The 24,407-nt window shown below is 42.1% G+C and overlaps 1 protein-coding gene across 1 annotated transcript in view; it reads right to left on the bottom strand.

Annotated features, from left to right (window-relative positions):
- vipr1b (vasoactive intestinal peptide receptor 1b) overlaps positions 1-16,454 on the bottom strand; it is a 295,279-nt gene extending 278,825 nt beyond the window's left edge. The window contains exon 1 of the mRNA XM_045221440.1: positions 16,358-16,454. Coding sequence (XP_045077375.1) covers positions 16,358-16,433 — 76 coding nt within the window. The 5' untranslated portion in view covers positions 16,434-16,454. The remainder of the gene's footprint in view (positions 1-16,357) is intronic.
- Positions 16,455-24,407: the final 7,953 nt, after the last annotated feature.

Below are 24,407 nucleotides of genomic sequence, written 5' to 3' on the forward strand. Positions count from 1 at the left end.
GACTATATTATCACTATGAATGGTGGATAGAGGGCAGGGTAGACAGTTAGACTGGTAGACTATATTATCACTATGAATGGTGGATAGAGGGCAGGATAGACAGTTAGACTGGTAGACTATATTATCACTATGAATGGTGGATAGAGGACAGGGTAGACAGTTAGACTGGTAGACTATATTATCACTATGAATGGTGGATAGAGGGCAGGGTAGACAGTTAGACTGGTAGACTATATTATCACTATGAATGGTGGATAGAGGGCAGGGTAGACAGTTAGACTGGTAGACTATATTATCACTATGAATGGTGGATAGAGGACAGGGTAGACAGTTAGACTGGTAGACTATATTATCACTATGAATGGTGGATAGAGGGCAGGATAGACAAGACTGGTAGACTATATTATCACTATGAATGGTGGATAGAGGGCAGGGTAGACAGTTAGACTGGTAGACTATATTATCACTATGAATGGTGGATAGAGGGCAGGGTAGACAGTTAGACTGGTAGACTATATTATCACTATGAATGGTGGATAGAGGGCAGGGTAGACAGTTAGACTGGTAGACTATATTATCACTATGAATGGTGGATAGAGGGCAGGGTAGACAGTTAGACTGGTAGACTATATTATCACTATGAATGGTGGATAGAGGGCAGGGTAGACAGTTAGACTGGTAGACTATATTATCACTATGAATGGTGGATAGAGGGCAGGGTAGACAGTTAGACTGGTAGACTATATTATCACTATGAATGGTGGATAGAGGGCAGGGTAGACAGTTAGACTGGTAGACTATATTATCACTATGAATGGTGGATAGAGGGCAGGGTAGACAGTTAGACTGGTAGACTATATTATCACTATGAATGGTGGATAGAGGGCAGGATAGACAGTTAGACTGGTAGACTATATTATCACTATGAATGGTGGATAGAGGGCAGGATAGACAGTTAGACTGGTAGACTATATTATCACTATGAATGGTGGATAGAGGGCAGGGTAGACAGTTAGACTGGTAGACTATATTATCACTATGAATGGTGGATAGAGGGCAGGGTAGACAGTTAGACTGGTAGACTATATTATCACTATGCATGGTGGATAGAGGGCAGGGTAGACAGTTAGACTGGTAGACTATATTATCACTATGAATGGTGGATAGAGGGCAGGGTAGACAGTTAGACTGGTAGACTATATTATCACTATGAATGGTGGATAGAGGACAGGGTAGACAGACTGGTAGACTATATTATCACTATGAATGGTGGATAGAGGGCAGGGTAGACAGTTAGACTGGTAGACTATATTATCACTATGAATGGTGGATAGAGGGCAGGGTAGACAGTTAGACTGGTAGACTATATTATCACTATGAATGGTGGATAGAGGGCAGGGTAGACAGTTAGACTGGTAGACTATATTATCACTATGAATGGTGGATAGAGGGCAGGGTAGACAGTTAGACTGGTAGACTATATTATCACTATGAATGGTGGATAGAGGGCAGGGTAGACAGTTAGACTGGTATACTATATTATCACTATGAATGGTGGATAGAGGGCAGGGTAGACAGTTAGACTGGTATACTATATTATCACTATGAATGGTGGATAGAGGGCAGGGTAGACAGTTAGACTGGTAGACTATATTATCACTATGAATGGTGGATAGAGGGCAGGGTAGACAGTTAGACTGGTAAACTATATTATCACTATGAATGGTGGATAGAGGGCAGGATAGACAGTTAGACTGGTAGACTATATTATCACTTTGAATGGTGGATAGAGGGCAGGATAGACATAGACTGGTAGACTATATTATCACTATGAATGGTGGATAGAGGACAGGGTAGACAGTTAGACTGGTAGACTATATTATCACTATGAATGGTGGATAGAGGGACAGGGTAGACAGTTAGACTGGTAGACTATATTATCACTATGAATGGTGGATAGAGGGCAGGATAGACAGTTAGACTGGTAGACTATATTATCACTATGAATGGTGGATAGAGGACAGGACAGTTAGACTGGTAGACTATATTATCACTATGAATGGTGGATAGAGGGCAGGGTAGACAGTTAGACTGGTAGACTATATTATCACTATGAATGGTGGATAGAGGGCAGGATAGACAGTTAGACTGGTAGACTATATTATCACTATGAATGGTGGATAGAGGGCAGGATAGACAGTTAGACTGGTAGACTATATTATCACTATGAATGGTGGATAGAGGGCAGGGTAGACAGTTAGACTGGTAGACTATATTATCACTATGAATGGTGGATAGAGGGCAGGATAGACAGTTAGACTGGTAGACTATATTATCACTATGAATGGTGGATAGAGGGCAGGATAGACAGTTAGACTGGTAGACTATATTATCACTATGAATGGTGGATAGAGGGCAGGGTAGACAGTTAGACTGGTAGACTATATTATCACTATGAATGGTGGATAGAGGGCAGGATAGACAGTTAGACTGGTAGACTATATTATCACTATGAATGGTGGATAGAGGGCAGGGTAGACAGTTAGACTGGTATACTATATTATCACTATGAATGGTGGATAGAGTGCAGGATAGACAGTTAGACTGGTAGACTATATTATCACTATGAATGGTGGATAGAGGGCAGGATAGACAGTTAGACTGGTAGACTATATTATCACTATGAATGGTGGATAGAGGGCAGGATAGACAGTTAGACTGGTAGACTATATTATCACTATGAATGGTGGATAGAGGGCAGGGTAGACAGTTAGACTGGTAGACTATATTATCACTATGAATGGTGGATAGAGGGCAGGGTAGACAGTTAGACTGGTAGACTATATTATCACTATGAATGGTGGATAGAGGGCAGGGTAGACAGTTAGACTGGTAGACTATATTATCACTATGAATGGTGGATAGAGGGACAGGATAGACAGTTAGACTGGTAGACTATATTATCACTATGAATGGTGGATAGAGGGCAGGGTAGACAGTTAGACTGGTAGACTATATTATCACTATGAATGGTGGATAGAGGACAGGGTAGACAGACTGGTAGACTATATTATCACTATGAATGGTGGATAGAGGGCAGGGTAGACAGTTAGACTGGTAGACTATATTATCACTATGAATGGTGGATAGAGGGCAGGGTAGACAGTTAGACTGGTAGACTATATTATCACTATGAATGGTGGATAGAGGACAGGGTAGACAAGACTGGTAGACTATATTATCACTATGAATAGTGGATAGAGGGCAGGGTAGACAGTTAGACTGGTAGACTATATTATCACTATGAATGGTGGATAGAGGGCAGGGTAGACAGTTAGACTGGTAGACTATATTATCACTATGAATGGTGGATAGAGGGCAGGGTAGACAGTTAGACTGGTAGACTATATTATCACTATGAATGGTGGATAGAGGGCAGGGTAGACAGTTAGACTGGTAGACTATATTATCACTATGAATGGTGGATAGAGGGCAGGGTAGACAGTTAGACTGGTAGACTATATTATCACTATGAATGGTGGATAGAGGGCAGGGTAGACAGTTAGACTGGTAGACTATATTATCACTATGAATGGTGGATAGAGGGACAGGGTAGACAAGACTGGTAGACTATATTATCACTATGAATGGTGGATAGAGGGCAGGGTAGACAGTTAGACTGGTAGACTATATTATCACTATGAATGGTGGATAGAGGGCAGGGTAGACAGTTAGACTGGTAGACTATATTATCACTATGAATGGTGGATAGAGGGCAGGGTAGACAGTTAGACTGGTAGACTATATTATCACTATGAATGGTGGATAGAGGGCAGGGTAGACAGTTAGACTGGTAGACTATATTATCACTATGAATGGTGGATAGAGGACAGGGTAGACAGACTGGTAGACTATATTATCACTATGAATGGTGGATAGAGGGCAGGGTAGACAGACTGGTAGACTATATTATCACTATGAATGGTGGATAGAGGGCAGGATAGACAGTTAGACTGGTAGACTATATTATCACTATGAATGGTGGATAGAGGGCAGGATAGACAGCTAGACTGGTAGACTATATTATCACTATGAATGGTGGATAGAGGGCAGGGTAGACAGTTAGACTGGTAGACTATATTATCACTATGAATGGTGGATAGAGGGCAGGGTAGACAGTTAGACTGGTAGACTATATTATCACTATGAATGGTGGATAGAGGGCAGGATAGACAGTTAGACTGGTAGACTATATTATCACTATGAATGGTGGATAGAGGGACAGGGTAGACAGTTAGACTGGTAGACTATATTATCACTATGAATGGTGGATAGAGGGCAGGGTAGACAGTTAGACTGGTAGACTATATTATCACTATGAATGGTGGATAGAGGGCAGGGTAGACAGTTAGACTGGTAGACTATATTATCACTATGAATGGTGGATAGAGGACAGGATAGACAGTTAGACTGGTAGACTATATTATCACTATGAATGGTGGATAGAGGGCAGGATAGACAAGACTGGTAGACTATATTATCACTATGAATGGTGGATAGAGGGCAGGGTAGACAGTTAGACTGGTAGACTATATTATCACTATGAATGGTGGATAGAGGGCAGGGTAGACAGTTAGACTGGTAGACTATATTATCACTATGAATGGTGGATAGAGGGCAGGGTAGACAGTTAGACTGGTAGACTATATTATCACTATGAATGGTGGATAGAGGGCAGGGTAGACAGTTAGACTGGTAGACTATATTATCACTATGAATGGTGGATAGAGGGCAGGGTAGACAGTTAGACTGGTAGACTATATTATCACTATGAATGGTGGATAGAGGGCAGGGTAGACAGTTAGACTGGTAGACTATATTATCACTATGAATGGTGGATAGAGGACAGGGTAGACAGTTAGACTGGTAGACTATATTATCACTATGAATGGTGGATAGAGGGCAGGGTAGACAGTTAGACTGGTAGACTATATTATCACTATGAATGGTGGATAGAGGGCAGGGTAGACAGTTAGACTGGTAGACTATATTATCACTATGAATGGTGGATAGAGGGCAGGATAGACAGTTAGACTGGTAGACTATATTATCACTATGAATGGTGGATAGAGGGCAGGGTAGACAGTTAGACTGGTAGACTATATTATCACTATGAATGGTGGATAGAGGGCAGGGTAGACAGTTAGACTGGTAGACTATATTATCACTATGCATGGTGGATAGAGGGCAGGGTAGACAGTTAGACTGGTAGACTATATTATCACTATGAATGGTGGATAGAGGGCAGGGTAGACAGTTAGACTGGTAGACTATATTATCACTATGAATGGTGGATAGAGAGACAGGGTAGACAGACTGGTAGACTATATTATCACTATGAATGGTGGATAGAGGGCAGGGTAGACAGTTAGACTGGTAGACTATATTATCACTATGAATGGTGGATAGAGGGCAGGGTAGACAGTTAGACTGGTAGACTATATTATCACTATGAATGGTGGATAGAGGGCAGGGTAGACAGTTAGACTGGTATACTATATTATCACTATGAATGGTGGATAGAGGGCAGGGTAGACAGTTAGACTGGTAGACTATATTATCACTATGAATGGTGGATAGAGGGCAGGGTAGACAGTTAGACTGGTAGACTATATTATCACTATGAATGGTGGATAGAGGGCAGGGTAGACAGTTAGACTGGTAGACTATATTATCACTATGAATGGTGGATAGAGGGCAGGGTAGACAGTTAGACTGGTAGACTATATTATCACTATGAATGGTGGATAGAGGGCAGGGTAGACAGTTAGACTGGTAAACTATATTATCACTATGAATGGTGGATAGAGGGCAGGATAGACAGTTAGACTGGTAGACTATATTATCACTTTGAATGGTGGATAGAGGGCAGGATAGACAGACTGGTAGACTATATTATCACTATGAATGGTGGATAGAGGACAGGGTAGACAGTTAGACTGGTAGACTATATTATCACTATGAATGGTGGATAGAGGACAGGGTAGACAGTTAGACTGGTAGACTATATTATCACTATGAATGGTGGATAGAGGGCAGGATAGACAGTTAGACTGGTAGACTATATTATCACTATGAATGGTGGATAGAGGACAGGTAGACAGTTAGACTGGTAGACTATATTATCACTATGAATGGTGGATAGAGGGCAGGGTAGACAGTTAGACTGGTAGACTATATTATCACTATGAATGGTGGATAGAGGGCAGGATAGACAGTTAGACTGGTAGACTATATTATCACTATGAATGGTGGATAGAGGGCAGGATAGACAGTTAGACTGGTAGACTATATTATCACTATGAATGGTGGATAGAGGGCAGGGTAGACAGTTAGACTGGTAGACTATATTATCACTATGAATGGTGGATAGAGGGCAGGATAGACAGTTAGACTGGTAGACTATATTATCACTATGAATGGTGGATAGAGGGCAGGATAGACAGTTAGACTGGTAGACTATATTATCACTATGAATGGTGGATAGAGGGCAGGGTAGACAGTTAGACTGGTAGACTATATTATCACTATGAATGGTGGATAGAGGGCAGGATAGACAGTTAGACTGGTAGACTATATTATCACTATGAATGGTGGATAGAGGGCAGGGTAGACAGTTAGACTGGTATACTATATTATCACTATGAATGGTGGATAGAAGGCAGGATAGACAGTTAGACTGGTAGACTATATTATCACTATGAATGGTGGATAGAGGGCAGGATAGACAGTTAGACTGGTAGACTATATTATCACTATGAATGGTGGATAGAGGGCAGGATAGACAGTTAGACTGGTAGACTATATTATCACTATGAATGGTGGATAGAGGGCAGGGTAGACAGTTAGACTGGTAGACTATATTATCACTATGAATGGTGGATAGAGGGCAGGGTAGACAGTTAGACTGGTAGACTATATTATCACTATGAATGGTGGATAGAGGGCAGGATAGACAGTTAGACTGGTAGACTATATTATCACTATGAATGGTGGATAGAGGGCAGGATAGACAGTTAGACTGGTAGACTATATTATCACTATGAATGGTGGATAGAGGGCAGGATAGACAGACTGGTAGACTATATTATCACTATGAATGGTGGATAGAGGGCAGGGTAGACAGTTAGACTGGTAGACTATATTATCACTATGAATGGTGGATAGAGGGCAGGATAGACAGTTAGACTGGTAGACTATATTATCACTATGAATGGTGGATAGAGGGCAGGGTAGACAGTTAGACTGGTAGACTATATTATCACTATGAATGGTGGATAGAGGGCAGGGTAGACAGTTAGACTGGTAGACTATATTATCACTATGAATGGTGGATAGAGGGCAGGGTAGACAGTTAGACTGGTAGACTATATTATCACTATGAATGGTGGATAGAGGGCAGGGTAGACAGTTAGACTGGTAGACTATATTATCACTATGAATGGTGGATAGAGGGCAGGGTAGACAGTTAGATAGAGGGCAGGGTAGACAGTTAGATAGAGGGCAGGGTAGACAGTTAGACTGGTAGACTATATTATCACTATGAATGGTGGATAGAGGGCAGGGTAGACAGTTAGACTGGTAGACTATATTATCACTATGAATGGTGGATAGAGGGCAGGACAGACAGTTAGACTGGTAGACTATATTATCACTATGAATGGTGGATAGAGGGCAGGATAGACAGTTAGACTGGTATACTATATTATCACTATGAATGGTGGATAGAGGGCAGGGTAGACAGTTAGACTGGTAGACTATATTATCACTATGAATGGTGGATAGAGGGCAGGGTAGACAGTTAGACTGGTAGACTATATTATCACTATGAATGGTGGATAGAGGGCAGGATAGACAGTTAGACTGGTAGACTATATTATCACTTTGAATGGTGGATAGAGGGCAGGATAGACAGACTGGTAGACTATATTATCACTATGAATGGTGGATAGAGGACAGGGTAGACAGTTAGACTGGTAGACTATATTATCACTATGAATGGTGGATAGAGGACAGGGTAGACAGTTAGACTGGTAGACTATATTATCACTATGAATGGTGGATAGAGGGCAGGATAGACAGTTAGACTGGTAGACTATATTATCACTATGAATGGTGGATAGAGGACAGGACAGTTAGACTGGTAGACTATATTATCACTATGAATGGTGGATAGAGGGCAGGGTAGACAGTTAGACTGGTAGACTATATTATCACTATGAATGGTGGATAGAGGGCAGGGTAGACAGTTAGACTGGTAGACTATATTATCACTATGAATGGTGGATAGAGGGCAGGATAGACAGTTAGACTGGTAGACTATATTATCACTATGAATGGTGGATAGAGGGCAGGATAGACAGTTAGACTGGTAGACTATATTATCACTATGAATGGTGGATAGAGGGCAGGATAGACAGACTGGTAGACTATATTATCACTATGAATGGTGGATAGAGGGCAGGGTAGACAGTTAGACTGGTAGACTATATTATCACTATGAATGGTGGATAGAGGGCAGGGTAGACAGTTAGACTGGTAGACTATATTATCACTATGAATGGTGGATAGAGGGCAGGATAGACAGTTAGACTGGTAGACTATATTATCACTATGAATGGTGGATAGAGGGCAGGATAGACAGTTAGACTGGTAGACTATATTATCACTATGAATGGTGGATAGAGGGCAGGGTAGACAGTTAGACTGGTAGACTATATTATCACTATGAATGGTGGATAGAGGGCAGGGTAGACAGTTAGACTGGTAGACTATATTATCACTATGAATGGTGGATAGAGGGCAGGATAGACAGTTAGACTGGTAGACTATATTATCACTATGAATGGTGGATAGAGGGCAGGATAGACAGTTAGACTGGTAGACTATATTATCACTATGAATGGTGGATAGAGGGCAGGATAGACAGACTGGTAGACTATATTATCACTATGAATGGTGGATAGAGGGCAGGGTAGACAGTTAGACTGGTAGACTATATTATCACTATGAATGGTGGATAGAGGGCAGGATAGACAGTTAGACTGGTAGACTATATTATCACTATGAATGGTGGATAGAGGGCAGGGTAGACAGTTAGACTGGTAGACTATATTATCACTATGAATGGTGGATAGAGGGCAGGGTAGACAGTTAGACTGGTAGACTATATTATCACTATGAATGGTGGATAGAGGGCAGGGTAGACAGTTAGACTGGTAGACTATATTATCACTATGAATGTGGATAGAGGACAGGGTAGACAGTTAGACTGGTAGACTATATTATCACTATGAATGGTGGATAGAGGACAGGGTAGACAGTTAGACTGGTAGACTATATTATCACTATGAATGGTGGATAGAGGGCAGGGTAGACAGTTAGATAGAGGGCAGGGTAGACAGTTAGATAGAGGGCAGGGTAGACAGTTAGACTGGTAGACTATATTATCACTATGAATGGTGGATAGAGGGCAGGGTAGACAGTTAGACTGGTAGACTATATTATCACTATGAATGGTGGATAGAGGGCAGGACAGACAGTTAGACTGGTAGACTATATTATCACTATGAATGGTGGATAGAGGGCAGGGTAGACAGTTAGACTGGTAGACTATATTATCACTATGAAGGGTGGATAGAGGGCAGGGTAGACAGACTGGTAGACTATATTATCACTATGAATGGTGGATAGAGGGCAGGGTAGACAGTTAGACTGGTAGACTATATTATCACTATGAATGGTGGATAGAGGGCAGGGTAGACAGTTAGACTGGTAGACTATATTATCACTATGAATGGTGGATAGAGGGCAGGGTAGACAGTTAGACTGGTAGACTATATTATCACTATGAATGGTGGATAGAGGGCAGGGTAGACAGTTAGACTGGTAGACTATATTATCACTATGAATGGTGGATAGAGGGCAGGGTAGACAGTTAGACTGGTAGACTATATTATCACTATGAATGGTGGATAGAGGGCAGGGTAGACAGTTAGACTGGTAGACTATATTATCACTATGAATGGTGGATAGAGGGCAGGGTAGACAGTTAGACTGGTAGACTATATTATCACTATGAATGGTGGATAGAGGGCAGGATAGTCAGTTAGACTGGTAGACTATATTATCACTATGAATGGTGGATAGAGGGCAGGGTAGACAGTTAGACTGGTAGACTATATTATCACTATGAATGGTGGATAGAGGGCAGGATAGACAGTTAGACTGGTAGACTATATTATCACTATGAATGGTGGATAGAGGGACAGGGTAGACAGTTAGACTGGTAGACTATATTATCACTATGAATGGTGGATAGAGGGCAGGGTAGACAGTTAGACTGGTAGACTATATTATCATTATGAATGGTGGATAGAGGACAGGATAGACAGTTAGACTGGTAGACTATATTATCACTATGAATGGTGGATAGAGGGCAGGGTAGACAGTTAGACTGGTAGACTATATTATCACTATGAATGGTGGATAGAGGGCAGGATAGACAGTTAGACTGGTGGACTATATTATCACTATGAATGGTGGATAGAGGGCAGGATAGACAGTTAGACTGGTAGACTATATTATCACTATGAATGGTGGATAGAGGGCAGGGTAGACAGTTAGACTGGTAGACTATATTATCACTATGAATGGTGGATAGAGGGCAGGGTAGACAGTTAGACTGGTAGACTATATTATCACTATGAATGGTGGATAGAGGGCAGGGTAGACAGTTAGACTGGTAGACTATATTATCACTATGAATGGTGGATAGAGGGCAGGATAGACAGTTAGACTGGTAGACTATATTATCACTATGAATGGTGGATAGAGGGCAGGATAGACAGTTAGACTGGTAGACTATATTATCACTATGAATGGTGGATAGAGGGCAGGGTAGACAGTTAGACTGGTAGACTATATTATCACTATGAATGGTGGATAGAGGACAGGGTAGACAGTTAGACTGGTAGACTATATTATCACTATGAATGGTGGATAGAGGACAGGATAGACAGTTAGACTGGTAGACTATATTATCACTATGAATGGTGGATAGAGGGCAGGGTAGACAGTTAGACTGGTAGACTATATTATCACTATGAATGGTGGATAGAGGGCAGGATAGACAGTTAGACTGGTAGACTATATTATCACTATGAATGGTGGATAGAGGGCAGGGTAGACAGTTAGACTGGTAGACTATATTATCACTATGAATGGTGGATAGAGGGCAGGGTAGACAGTTAGACTGGTAGACTATATTATCACTATGAATGGTGGATAGAGGGCAGGGTAGACAGTTAGACTGGTAGACTATATTATCACTATGAATGGTGGATAGAGGGCAGGGTAGACAGTTAGACTGGTAGACTATATTATCACTATGAATGGTGGATAGAGGACAGGATAGACAGACTGGTAGACTATATTATCACTATGAATGGTGGATAGAGGGCAGGGTAGACAGTTAGACTGGTAGACTATATTATCACTATGAATGGTGGATAGAGGGCAGGGTAGACAGTTAGACTGGTAGACTATATTATCACTATGAATGGTGGATAGAGGGCAGGGTAGACAGTTAGACTGGTACACTATATTATCACTATGAATGGTGGATAGAGGGCAGGATAGACAGTTAGACTAGTAGACTATATTATCACTATGAATGGTGGATAGAGGACAGGATAGACAGACTGGTAGACTATATTATCACTATGAATGGTGGATAGAGGGCAGGGTAGACAGTTAGACTGGTAGACTATATTATCACTATGAATGGTGGATAGAGGGCAGGGTAGACAGTTAGACTGGTAGACTATATTATCACTATGAACGGTGGATAGAGGACAGGGTAGACAGTTAGACTGGTAGACTATATTATCACTATGAATGGTGGATAGAGGGCAGGGTAGACAGTTAGACTGGTAGACTATATTATCACTATGAATGGTGGATAGAGGGCAGGACAGACAGTTAGACTGGTAGACTATATTATCACTATGAATGGTGGATAGAGGGCAGGATAGACAGTTAGACTGGTAGACTATATTATCACTATGAATGGTGGATAGAGGGCAGGGTAGACAGTTAGACTGGTAGACTATATTACCACTATGAATGGTGGATAGAGGACAGGGTAGACAGACTGGTAGACTATATTATCACTATGAATGGTGGATAGAGGGCAGGGTAGACAGTTAGACTGGTAGACTATATTATCACTATGAATGGTGGATAGAGGGCAGGATAGACAGTTAGACTGGTAGACTATATTATCACTATGAACGGTGGATAGAGGACAGGGTAGACAGTTAGACTGGTAGACTATATTATCACTATGAATGGTGGATAGAGGGCAGGGTAGACAGTTAGACTGGTAGACTATATTATCACTATGAATGGTGGATAGAGGGCAGGACAGACAGTTAGACTGGTAGACTATATTATCACTATGAATGGTGGATAGAGGGCAGGATAGACAGTTAGACTGGTAGACTATATTATCACTATGAATGGTGGATAGAGGGCAGGGTAGACAGTTAGACTGGTAGACTATATTACCACTATGAATGGTGGATAGAGGACAGGGTAGACATAGACTGGTAGACTATATTATCACTATGAATGGTGGATAGAGGGCAGGGTAGACAGTTAGACTGGTAGACTATATTATCACTATGAATGGTGGATAGAGGGCAGGATAGACAGTTAGACTGGTAGACTATATTATCACTATGAATGGTGGATAGAGGACAGGGTAGACAGTTAGACTGGTAGACTATATTATCACTATGAATGGTGGATAGAGGGCAGGGTAGACAGTTAGACTGGTAGACTATATTATCACTATGAATGGTGGATAGAGGGCAGGATAGACAGTTAGACTGGTAGACTATATTATCACTATGAATGGTGGATAGAGGGCAGGGTAGACAGTTAGACTGGTAGACTATATTATCACTATGAATGGTGGATAGAGGGCAGGGTAGACAGACTGGTAGACTATATTATCACTATGAATGGTGGATAGAGGGCAGGGTAGACAGTTAGACTGGTAGACTATATTATCACTATGAATGGTGGATAGAGGACAGGGTAGACAGTTAGACTGGTAGACTATATTATCACTATGAATGGTGGATAGAGGGCAGGATAGACAGTTAGACTGGTAGACTATATTGTCACTATGAATGGTGGATAGAGGGCAGGATAGACAGTTAGACTGGTAGACTATATTATCACTATGAATGGTGGATAGAGGGCAGGATAGACAGACTGGTAGACTATATTATCACTATGAATGGTGGATAGAGGGCAGGATAGACAGTTAGACTGGTAGACTATATTATAACTATGAATGGTGGATAGAGGACAGGGTAGACAGTTAGACTGGTAGACTATATTATCACTATGAATGGTGGATAGAGGGCAGGATAGACAGTTAGACTGGTAGACTATATTATCACTATGAATGGTGGATAGAGGGCAGGGTAGACAGTTAGACTGGTAGACTATATTATCACTATGAATGGTGGATAGAGGGCAGGGTAGACAGTTAGACTGGTAGACTATATTATCACTATGAATGGTGGATAGAGGGCAGGGTAGACAGTTAGACTGGTAGACTATATTATCACTATGAATGGTGGATAGAGGGCAGGGTAGACAGTTAGACTGGTAGACTATATTATCACTATGAATGGTGGATAGAGGGCAGGATAGACAGTTAGACTGGTAGACTATATTATCACTATGAATGGTGGATAGAGGGCAGGATAGACAGTTAGACTGGTAGACTATATTATCACTATGAATGGTGGATAGAGGGCAGGGTAGACAGTTAGACTGGTAGACTATATTATCACTATGAATGGTGGATAGAGGGCAGGATAGACAGTTAGACTGGTAGACTATATTATCACTATGAATGGTGGATAGAGGGCAGGATAGACAGTTAGACTGGTAGACTATATTATCACTATGAATGGTGGATAGAGGGCAGGATAGACAGACTGGTAGACTATATTATCACTATGAATGGTGGATAGAGGGCAGGGTAGACAGTTAGACTGGTAGACTATATTATCACTATGAATGGTGGATAGAGGGCAGGATAGACAGACTGGTAGACTATATTATCACTATGAATGGTGGATAGAGGGCAGGGTAGACAGTTAGACTGGTAGACTATATTATCACTATGAATGGTGGATAGAGGGCAGGGTAGACAGTTAGACTGGTAGACTATATTATCACTATGAATGGTGGATAGAGGGCAGGGTAGACAGTTAGACTGGTAGACTATATTATCACTATGAATGGTGGATAGAGGGCAGGATAGACAGTTAGACTGGTAGACTATATTATCACTATGAATGGTGGATAGAGGGCAGGGTAGACAGTTAGACTGGTAGACTATATTATCACTATGAATGGTGGATAGAGGACAGGGTAGACAGACTGGTAGACTATATTATCACTATGAACGGTGGATAGAGGACAGGATAGAGAGACTGGTAGACTATATTATCACTATGAATGGTGGATAGAGGGCAGGGTACAAGTTAGACTGGTAGACTATATTATCACTATGAATGGTGGATAGAGGGCAGGGTAGACAGTTAGACTGGTAGACTATATTATCACTATGAATGGTGGATAGAGGGCAGGGTAGACAGTTAGACTGGTAGACTATATTATCACTATGAATGGTGGATAGAGGGCAGGGTAGACAGTTAGACTGGTAGACTATATTATCACTATGAATGGTGGATAGAGGGCAGGGTAGACAGTTAGACTGGTAGACTATATTATCACTATGAATGGTGGATAGAGGGCAGGACAGACAGTTAGACTGGTAGACTATATTATCACTATGAATGGTGGATAGAGGGCAGGGTAGACAGTTAGACTGGTAGACTATATTATCACTATGAATGGTGGATAGAGGACAGGGTAGACAGTTAGACTGGTAGACTATATTATCACTATGAATGGTGGATAGAGGGCAGGGTAGACAGTTAGACTGGTAGACTATATTATCACTATGAATGGTGGATAGAGGGCAGGGTAGACAGTTAGACTGGTAGACTATATTATCACTATGAATGGTGGATAGAGGACAGGGTAGACAGTTAGACTGGTAGACTATATTATCACTATGAATGGTGGATAGAGGGCAGGGTAGACAGTTAGACTGGTAGACTATATTATCACTATGAATGGTGGATAGAGGGCAGGGTAGACAGTTAGACTGGTAGACTATATTATCACTATGAATGGTGGATAGAGGACAGGGTAGACAGTTAGACTGGTAGACTATATTATCACTATGAATGGTGGATAGAGGGCAGGGTAGACAGTTAGACTGGTAGACTATATTATCACTATGAATGGTGGATAGAGGGCAGGGTAGACAGTTAGACTGGTAGACTATATTATCACTATGAATGGTGGATAGAGGACAGGGTAGACAGTTAGACTGGTAGACTATATTATCACTATGAATGGTGGATAGAGGGCAGGATAGACAGTTAGACTGGTAGACTATATTATCACTATGAATGGTGGATAGAGGGCAGGGTAGACAGTTAGACTGGTAGACTATATTATCACTATGAATGGTGGATAGAGGGCAGGGTAGACAGTTAGACTGGTAGACTATATTATCACTATGAATGGTCTTCCATCCTGCAAAGGAAACGTTTCACAACCCTCCCCTATTTTTGGAGCACTTCTTCCTCCTAGTAAATTGCGATCTTTACCGTACTTTTATAGCTTCCTCTGACTTCAAACAACTGTTCTGTGTCTCTCTGTCGTCTCTGTAACGTTGGCTGATTCATCTGCCTTTAATATAGAGTCAACCTGTTACACACTCCACTGACTCTGAACAGCAGACAGAACACATGTTCCTGATAAGACACTGCAGCACCAAACAACAATGGACAGGGAATATAAAACAGGGAATATTAAACAGGGAATATAAAACCTACTTTATGTTAATGTCAAATAATGACAGCATTCAGGCCAAATGTTTCCAGGACCACTCTGCATGATACTATTCTGTTTCGTATCCATAACAACAATCTGAAAAGGGGATGTGATGTTGTGAAGGAGGATTTATGGAATCCTGCTGTTTCCCCATTTCAGTCTATGTGACTATGAATGCCCAGCTATAACTCTCTCTCTCCTTTATAGAATACTGCTGTTTCCTCATTTTCTGTAAATTGCTTCCTGGGAACCCTTCAACACATTAGGGAAGGAAAGTAATGTATTCTGGGTAAATGACCTGCCGTGACGTTCCCGGAGGTTTTGTTGTCACAACGCTCTCTCTCCTGCTCGATCTCTCTCACCACGTCACACATCTGGCCACACCACACCTGCAGAGAACACACAACAGAAGTGATTTAGCAGAGTGATTTAATGCTCCTGTCAAGGTGTACTCTGGGTTGTCAGTGATACCATGATCATATATACAGTAACACCATTCAGGAGGACTTCTATTTGCCTATATTGTTGTGCTGTATTTGTCCGTTTTCACACTAGATTCATGGCTTTTATCAACGGCTTTCTACTACTGATAATATAATATAACGGCTGTCATCAGGCATCTCTGTCCTCAGTCCTTTAACTACCCATCTCTGTTCTCAGTCCTTTAACAACCCATCTCTCTGTCTGCATAGGGATGATATCAGTGGATCAGGACGTGAAGAGAGAGAAGGGCCAGTGAGTAACAGCAGGATTGTTCATCTATGTCAACAAATACCAACGAACACAAGCTGATAGTCGCTGGCGGAGAGGAGAGGAGGGCCGGAGGGTCAATGATGAAGATGTGTAAGACAGTCAAACACCTGGAGAAGGTCAGCGGAGATGCAGAACTCCCCCCCCTCCCCTCCTTCAGTTCTACATCTCCGCTGACCTTCTCCAGGTGCTGGGATGACTAAGAGAAGAAATAAAGAAATAAAGAAGAAGCGAGAGAGAAGGAAAAGACAGAGGGAACAAGTAGGGTGAGCAGACAAGACAAGACAAGACAAGACATTAATCCTCTCCCTGATGCTGTCAAGCTTAGGAATTAAGGCAGAGGAGAGGAGAGGAGAGGAGAGGAGAGGAGAGGAGAGGAGAGGAGAGGAGAGGAGAGGAGAGGAGAGGAGAGGAGAGGAGAGGAGAGGAGAGGAGAGGAGAGGAGAGGAGAGGAGAGGAGAGGAGAGGAGAGGAGAGGAGAGGAGAGGAGAGGAGAGGGAGAAGAGGAGAGGAGAGGAGAGGAGAGGAGAGGGAGAGGAGAGAGAGAGGAGAGGAGAGAGAGGAGAGGAGAGGAGAGGAGAGGAGAGGAGAGGAGCAGTATTACAGCAGTATTATAACACTAAGGCAAGGATAACACTGTCTGGGAGGAAGTATGCAGATTTCCCTGATCATGATATGATAATGGGGTGAGTTACTGTGCCAGAGCTGAAGACAGAGATGGGATCAAGAGTTGTGATTATATGGTGGGGTTTAATAGTTCATAACACACACACACACACACACACACACACACACACACACACACACACACACACACACACACACACACACACACACACACACACACATACACACACACACCACCCTGTCCATTCATCAGGAACACAACCCAACACACTGAGATCATGTTAATGTGTTGACAACACAACACAGACAGCCAGTAGAGCAGAGCAGTAGGCCTATTACATCAACATGTCAGACCCTCTGCTGTCCACTCTCTACCCCTCAGAGAGGAGGCACCACGGCCGTCTGTCAGTGTGATGGTTGTTCAAACACATCTCATCATGCAGGACCGCTGCCAAGTCACTCACTGTTGTTACTACTTCAATTGGCCCAGAACAGGGCAGCACGGCTGGCCCTTGGATGTACACAGAGAGCTAACATTAATAATATGCATGTAAATCTCTCATGGCTCAAAGTAGAGGAGAGATTGACTTCATCACTACTTGTATTTGTGAGAGGTGTTGACATGTTGGGTGCACCGAGCTGTCTGTTTGAACTACCGGCACACAGCTCGGACACCCATGCATACCCCACAAGACATGCCACCAGAGGTCTCTTCACAGTCCCCAAGTCCAGAACAGACTATGGGAGGCGCACAGTACTACATAGAGCCATGACTACATGGAACTCTATTCCACATCAAGTAACTCATACCAGCAGTAAAATTTGATTTAAAAAACAGATAAAAATACACCTTATGGAACAGCGGGGACTGTGAAGCAACACAAACATAGACATAGACACATGTATACAAACACACAATAACATACACACTATGCACACACGTACACATGGATGTTGTGTTATAGATATGTGGTAGTAGAGTAGAGGCCTGAGGGAACACACTTAATATGTTGTGAAATCTGTTGTGTTTTTAAAATGTATAACTGCCTTAATTGAGCTGGATCCCAGGAAGAGTAGCTGCTGCCTTAGCAGGAACTAATGGGGATCCATAATAAACCCCAAGAAGAGTAGCTGCTGCCTTGGCAGGAACTAATGGGGATCCATAATAAACCCCAGGAAGAGTAGCTGCTGCCTTGGCAGGAACTAATGGGGATCCATAATAAACCCCAGGAAGAGTAGCTGCTGCCTTGGCAGGAACTAATGGGGATCCATAATAAACCCCAGGAAGAGTAGCTGCTGCCTTGGCAGGAACTAATGGGGATCCATAATAAACCCCAGGAAGAGTAGCTTCTGCCTTGGCAGGAACTAATGGGGATCCATAATAAACCCCAGGAAGAGTAGCTGCTGCCTTGGCAGGAACTAATGGGGATCCATAATAAACCCCAGGAAGAGTAGCTGCTGCCTTGGCAGGAACTAATGGGGATCCATAATAAACCCCGGGAAGAGTAGCTGCTGCCTTGGCAGGAACTAATGGGGATCCATAATAAACCCCGGGAAGAGTAGCTGCTGCCTTGGCAGGAACTAATGGGGATCCATAATAAACCCCAGGAAGAGTAGCTGCTGCCTTGGCAGCAGCTAATGGGGATCCATAATAAATACAAATGCAAATACAAATCTGGTCATGTGACATGAAATAACAGTCTAATAAATGTCAGGGAAGACAGAATAAAATTGACAGGAAACAGGCTTTCTGGGTACAGAGAGAAAACCCCCACGTTACAGGCTTCAGAGGATCTAAATCATGCATTCCGCACTTTGACCAATTACTGCAAACACGTCAGATATCATTTGAGACAGGACCAGACCTAGAGAAGATATATAAATATATACAGGAAACGTGTCAGGCGCTATGGTACTACATGGCTGGGAGTGTTTACAGCAGCCACAGCTATCTGTCTGGAGAGTTGTTTCTGGGTGCTGGCCAGGACTGGAGAATGATCATACTTCTGAGAAACCAGAGAGCATCGTTACCGACCACCCTGGAAGAGCCTCCCTCCCCTCTCCTCCCTCTCCTCCCTCCCTCCCCTCTCCTGTCCTCCCTCTCTCCCTCCCTCCAGCCTCCCCTCTCCTCGGTCTCCCTCCCTCCTGAAGAGCGTCCCCTATCTCCTCCTGTTTCCTCCCGTCCCATCTGCAGTATCTCACACTAAACACTCTAACCACAGAGTCAAGACATTTACGCACATTTTACACAGACTCCACGCTCTTTGGTGACATTGTGTTGTGTGTGTTGATGCTGAGCAGAGTCCCTCCATACATCAGCATAACGTGTCAAATAGTGTTATTGCAAAGCTGTTGGATCACGGAGGCTGCAGCACAGATGTTTAAATAGACTTTCACAACAACACGCCGTTATAGCACCCAAAACATGTCAACACAGATGGGCCAGACAGAACAGATAGACTGCCCTGGCTGCTTGACTGGGTCACAGTACATCCAGCAGGGTGTTATCAGAAACAGAACTATCAGAACTAGAACTAAAACTATCAGAACTAGAACTAAAATTATCAGAACTAGAACTAGAACTATCAGAACTAGAACTATCAGAACTAGAACTAAAACTATCAGAACTAGAGCTATCAGAACTAAAACTATCAGAACTAGAACTAAAATTATCAGAACTAGAACTAGAACTATCATAACTAGAACTATCAGAACTAGAACTATCAGAACTAGAACTACAACTATCAGAACTAGAACTAGAACTATCAGAACTAGAACTATCAGAACTAGAACTATCAGAACTAGAACTACAACTATCAGAACTACAACTACAACTATCAGAACTACAACTATCAGAACTAGAACTATCAGAACTAGAACTAAAACTATCAGAACTAGAACTATCAGAACTAGAACTATCAGAACTAGAACTAAAACTATCAGAACTAGAACTATCAGAACTAGAACTATCAGAACTAGAACTAAAACTATCAGAACTAGAACTAGAACTATCAGAACTAAAACTATCAGAACTAGAACTATCAGAACTAGAACTATCAGAACTAGAACTAAAACTATCAGAACTAGAACTATAACTATCAGAACTAGAACTATCATAACTAGAACTATCATAACTAGAACTATCAGAACTAGAACTATCAGAACTAGAACTATCAGAACTAGAACTAGAACTATCATAACTAGAACTATCGTAACTAGAACTATCATAACTAGAACTATCAAAAGTAGAACTATCAGAACTAGAACTATCAGAACTAGAACTATCAGAACTATCAGAACTAGAACTATCAGAACTAGAACTATCAGAACTAGAATTATCATAACTAAAATTATCATAACTAGAACTATCAGAACTAGAACTATCAGAACTAGAATTATCAGAACTAGAACTATCAGAACTAGAACTATCAGAACTAGAACTAGAACTATCATAACTAGAACTATCAGAACTAGAACTATCAGAACTAGAACTATCAGAACTAGAACTATCAGAACTAGAATTATCAGAACTATCAGAACTAGAACTATCATAACTATCATAACTATCAGAACTAGAACTAGAACTATCATAACTAGAACTATCAGAAATAGAAATATCATAACTATCATAACTAGAATTAGAAACGAATTACAGCTCTTTGTTAAGTGTTGCTGTCATTTCAATCGCTGTAGTAACTGACGTGTATAGTGTTGAGTCATCAGTATACATAGACACACTGGCTTTACTCAAAGCCAATGGCAGGTCATTAGTAAAGATGGAAAAAGGTAAGGGGCCTAGACAGCTGCCCTGGGGAATTCCTGATTCTACCTGGATTATGTTGGAGAGGCTTCCATTAAAGAACACCCTCTGTGTTCTGTTAGACAGGTAACTCTTTATCCACAATATAGCAGGGGATGTAAAGCCATAACACATACATTTTTCCATCAACAGAATATGATCGATAATGTCAAAAGCCGCACTGAAGTATAACAAAACAGCCCCCACAATCTTTTTATTATCAATTTCTCTCAGCCAATCATTAGTAACTGGTGTAAGTGCTGTGCTTGTTGAATGTCCTTCCCTATAAGCGTGCCGAAAGTCTGTTGTCAATTTGTTTACTGTAAAATAGCATCGTATCTGGTCAAACACAATATTTTCCAATAGTTTACTAAGGGTTGGTAACAGGCTGATTGGTCGGCTATTTGAGTCAGTAAAGGGGGCTTTACTATTCTTAGGTAGGATAATTACTTTTGCTTCCCTCCAGGCCTGAGGAGACACACTTTCTAGTAGGCTTAAATTGAAGATGTGGCAATATCGTCCACTATTATTCTCAGTCATTTTCCATCCAAGTTGTCATAGTATCATATTATAGTGTAGTTTCTTCTTCTTTTTATTCAGTTTAGTCACATGATTTCTGAATTTACAGTACATTTGCCAATCGGTTGTGCTGCCAGACTTATTTGCCATACATTTTGCCTCATCCCTCTCAACCATAATATTTTTCAATTCCTCATCGATCCACAGGGATTTAACCATTTTTACAGTCATTTTCTTAATGGGTGCATGCTTATTAGTAACTGGAAAAAACAATTTCATGCTCCTCATGACACACCACAGACCAGCAAATATTATTTACATCATCAACATAAGAATCACTACAAAACTTATTGTATGACCTCTTATACATTATATTAGGCCCAGCCTTTGGAACTTTGTTTTTCCTAGATATGGCTACTATATTGTGATGACTCCTATGGATTTGGACACTGTGTGTTACTCTGCTTTAAAGAACAGTTCTGCAGCATTGGTAAATATGTGATCAATAAATGTTGATGAGTAAGATGGCCGCTCTGCTTCTAGCTCCTAAGCAACTTTGCAGTATTTTGTGACCGAGTTCATCAGGAAGTGTATAGGGGACGTTGTTCCCACGATGACTATTAAAACCTACCCAAACCAGAAACCGTGGATAGATGGTAGCATTCACGCAAAAATGAAAGCGTGAACCACCACATTTAACCAGGGCAAGGTGACTGGGAATATGGTTGAATACAAACAGTGTAGTTATTCCCTCTGCAAGGCAATCAAACAGGCAAAACGTTAGTACAGAGACACGAGACGTATGTGGCAGGGTCTACAGACAATCACGGACTGCAAAAAGAAAACCAGCCACGTCACAGACACCGACGTCTTGCTTCCAGACAAGCTAAACACATTCTTCGCCGCTTTGAGGATAACACGGTGCCACTGACGAGGCCCACTACCAAGGACTGTGGCCTCTCCTTCTCCATGGCCAACGTGATAAAGACATTTAAGTGTGTTAACCCTCGCAAAGCTGCCGGCCTAGACGGCATCCCTAGCCGCGTCCTCAGAGTATGAGCAGACCAGCTGGCTGGAGTGTTTACGGACATATTCAATCTCTCCCTATCCCAGTCTGCTGTCCCCATATGCTTCAAGATGTCCACCATTGTTCGTGTACCCAAGAAAGCAAAGGTAACTGAACTAAATGACTGTCGGCCCGCAGCACTCATCATCATAAAGTGCTTTGAGAGGCTGGTTAAGGATCATATCACCTCTATCTTACCTGACACCCTAGACCAGGGTTCTTCAATTCCGGTCCTGGAGGGCCGAAACACTTCTGTTTTTCATTTCTACCTGGTAGTTAATTGCACTCACCTGGTGTCCCAGGTCTGAATTAGCCCCTGATTAGAAGGAGAGGATGAAAAACAGAGGTGTTTCGGCCCTCCAGGACCGGAATTGAAGAACCCTGACATAGACCCTCTTCAATTTGCTTACCGCCCCAATAGATCCACAGACGATGCCATCGCCATCCCACTGCCCACCGCCCGCTGCCCACTGCCCACCTCCCACTGCCCACTGCCCACTGCCCACTGCCGTCTGGACAAGAGGAATACCTTTACATTTACGTCATTTAGCAGACGCTCTTATCCAGAGAGTTGGTGCAGTCACCTTATAGCCAGTGGGATAACCACTTTACAATATATATATATATATAAAAATTTACCTACGTAAGAATGCTGTTCATTGACTATAGCTCAGCATTCAACACCATAGTACCCTCCAAGCTCATCATTAAGCTCGGGGCCCTGGGTCTGAACCCCGCCCTGTGCAACTGGGTCCTGGACTTCCTGACGGGCTGCCCCCAGGTGGTGAAGGTATGAAACAACATCTCCACTTCGCTGATCCTCAACACAGAGGCCCCACAAGGGTGCGTGCTCAGCCCCCTCCTGTACTCCCTGTTCACCCATGACTGCGTGGCCAAGCACGCCTCCAACTCAATCATCAAGTTTTCAGACGACACAACAGTAGTAGGCTTGATTACCAACAATGATGAGACAGTCTACAGGGAGGAGGTGAGGGCCCACACTGCCTGCCCTCCAAGACACCTACAGCACCCGATGTCACAGGAAGGCCAAAAAGATAATCAAGGACATCAACCACCCGAGCCATGGCCTGTTCACCCCGCTATCATCCAGAAGGTGAGGTCAGTACAGGTGCATCAAAGCTGGGAACGAGAGACTGAAAAACAGCTTCTATCTCAAGGCCATCAGACTGTTAAATAGCCATCACTAGCCGGCTACCACCCGGTTACTCAACCCTGCACCTTAGAGGCTGCTGCCCTATATACATAGACATGGAATCACTGGTCACTTTAATAATGGAACACTAGTCACTTTAATAATGTTTACATACTGCTTTACTCATCTCATATGTATATACTGTATTCTATTCTACTGTATTTTAGTCAATGCCACTCTGATATTGCTCGTCCTAAAATTTAAATATTTCTTAATTCCATTATTTTACTTTTAGATTTGTGTATTGTTGTGAATTGTTAGATATTTATTTTTATTTTATTTCCCCTTTATTTAACCAGGTAAGCCAGTTGAGAACAGGTTCTCATTTACAACTGCGACCTGGCCAAGATAAAGCAAAGCAGTGCAATAAAAAC

The sequence above is a fragment of the Coregonus clupeaformis genome, chromosome 7 (genome assembly GCF_020615455.1).
Source record: "Coregonus clupeaformis isolate EN_2021a chromosome 7, ASM2061545v1, whole genome shotgun sequence".
Classification (NCBI taxonomy): Eukaryota; Metazoa; Chordata; class Actinopteri; order Salmoniformes; family Salmonidae; genus Coregonus; species Coregonus clupeaformis.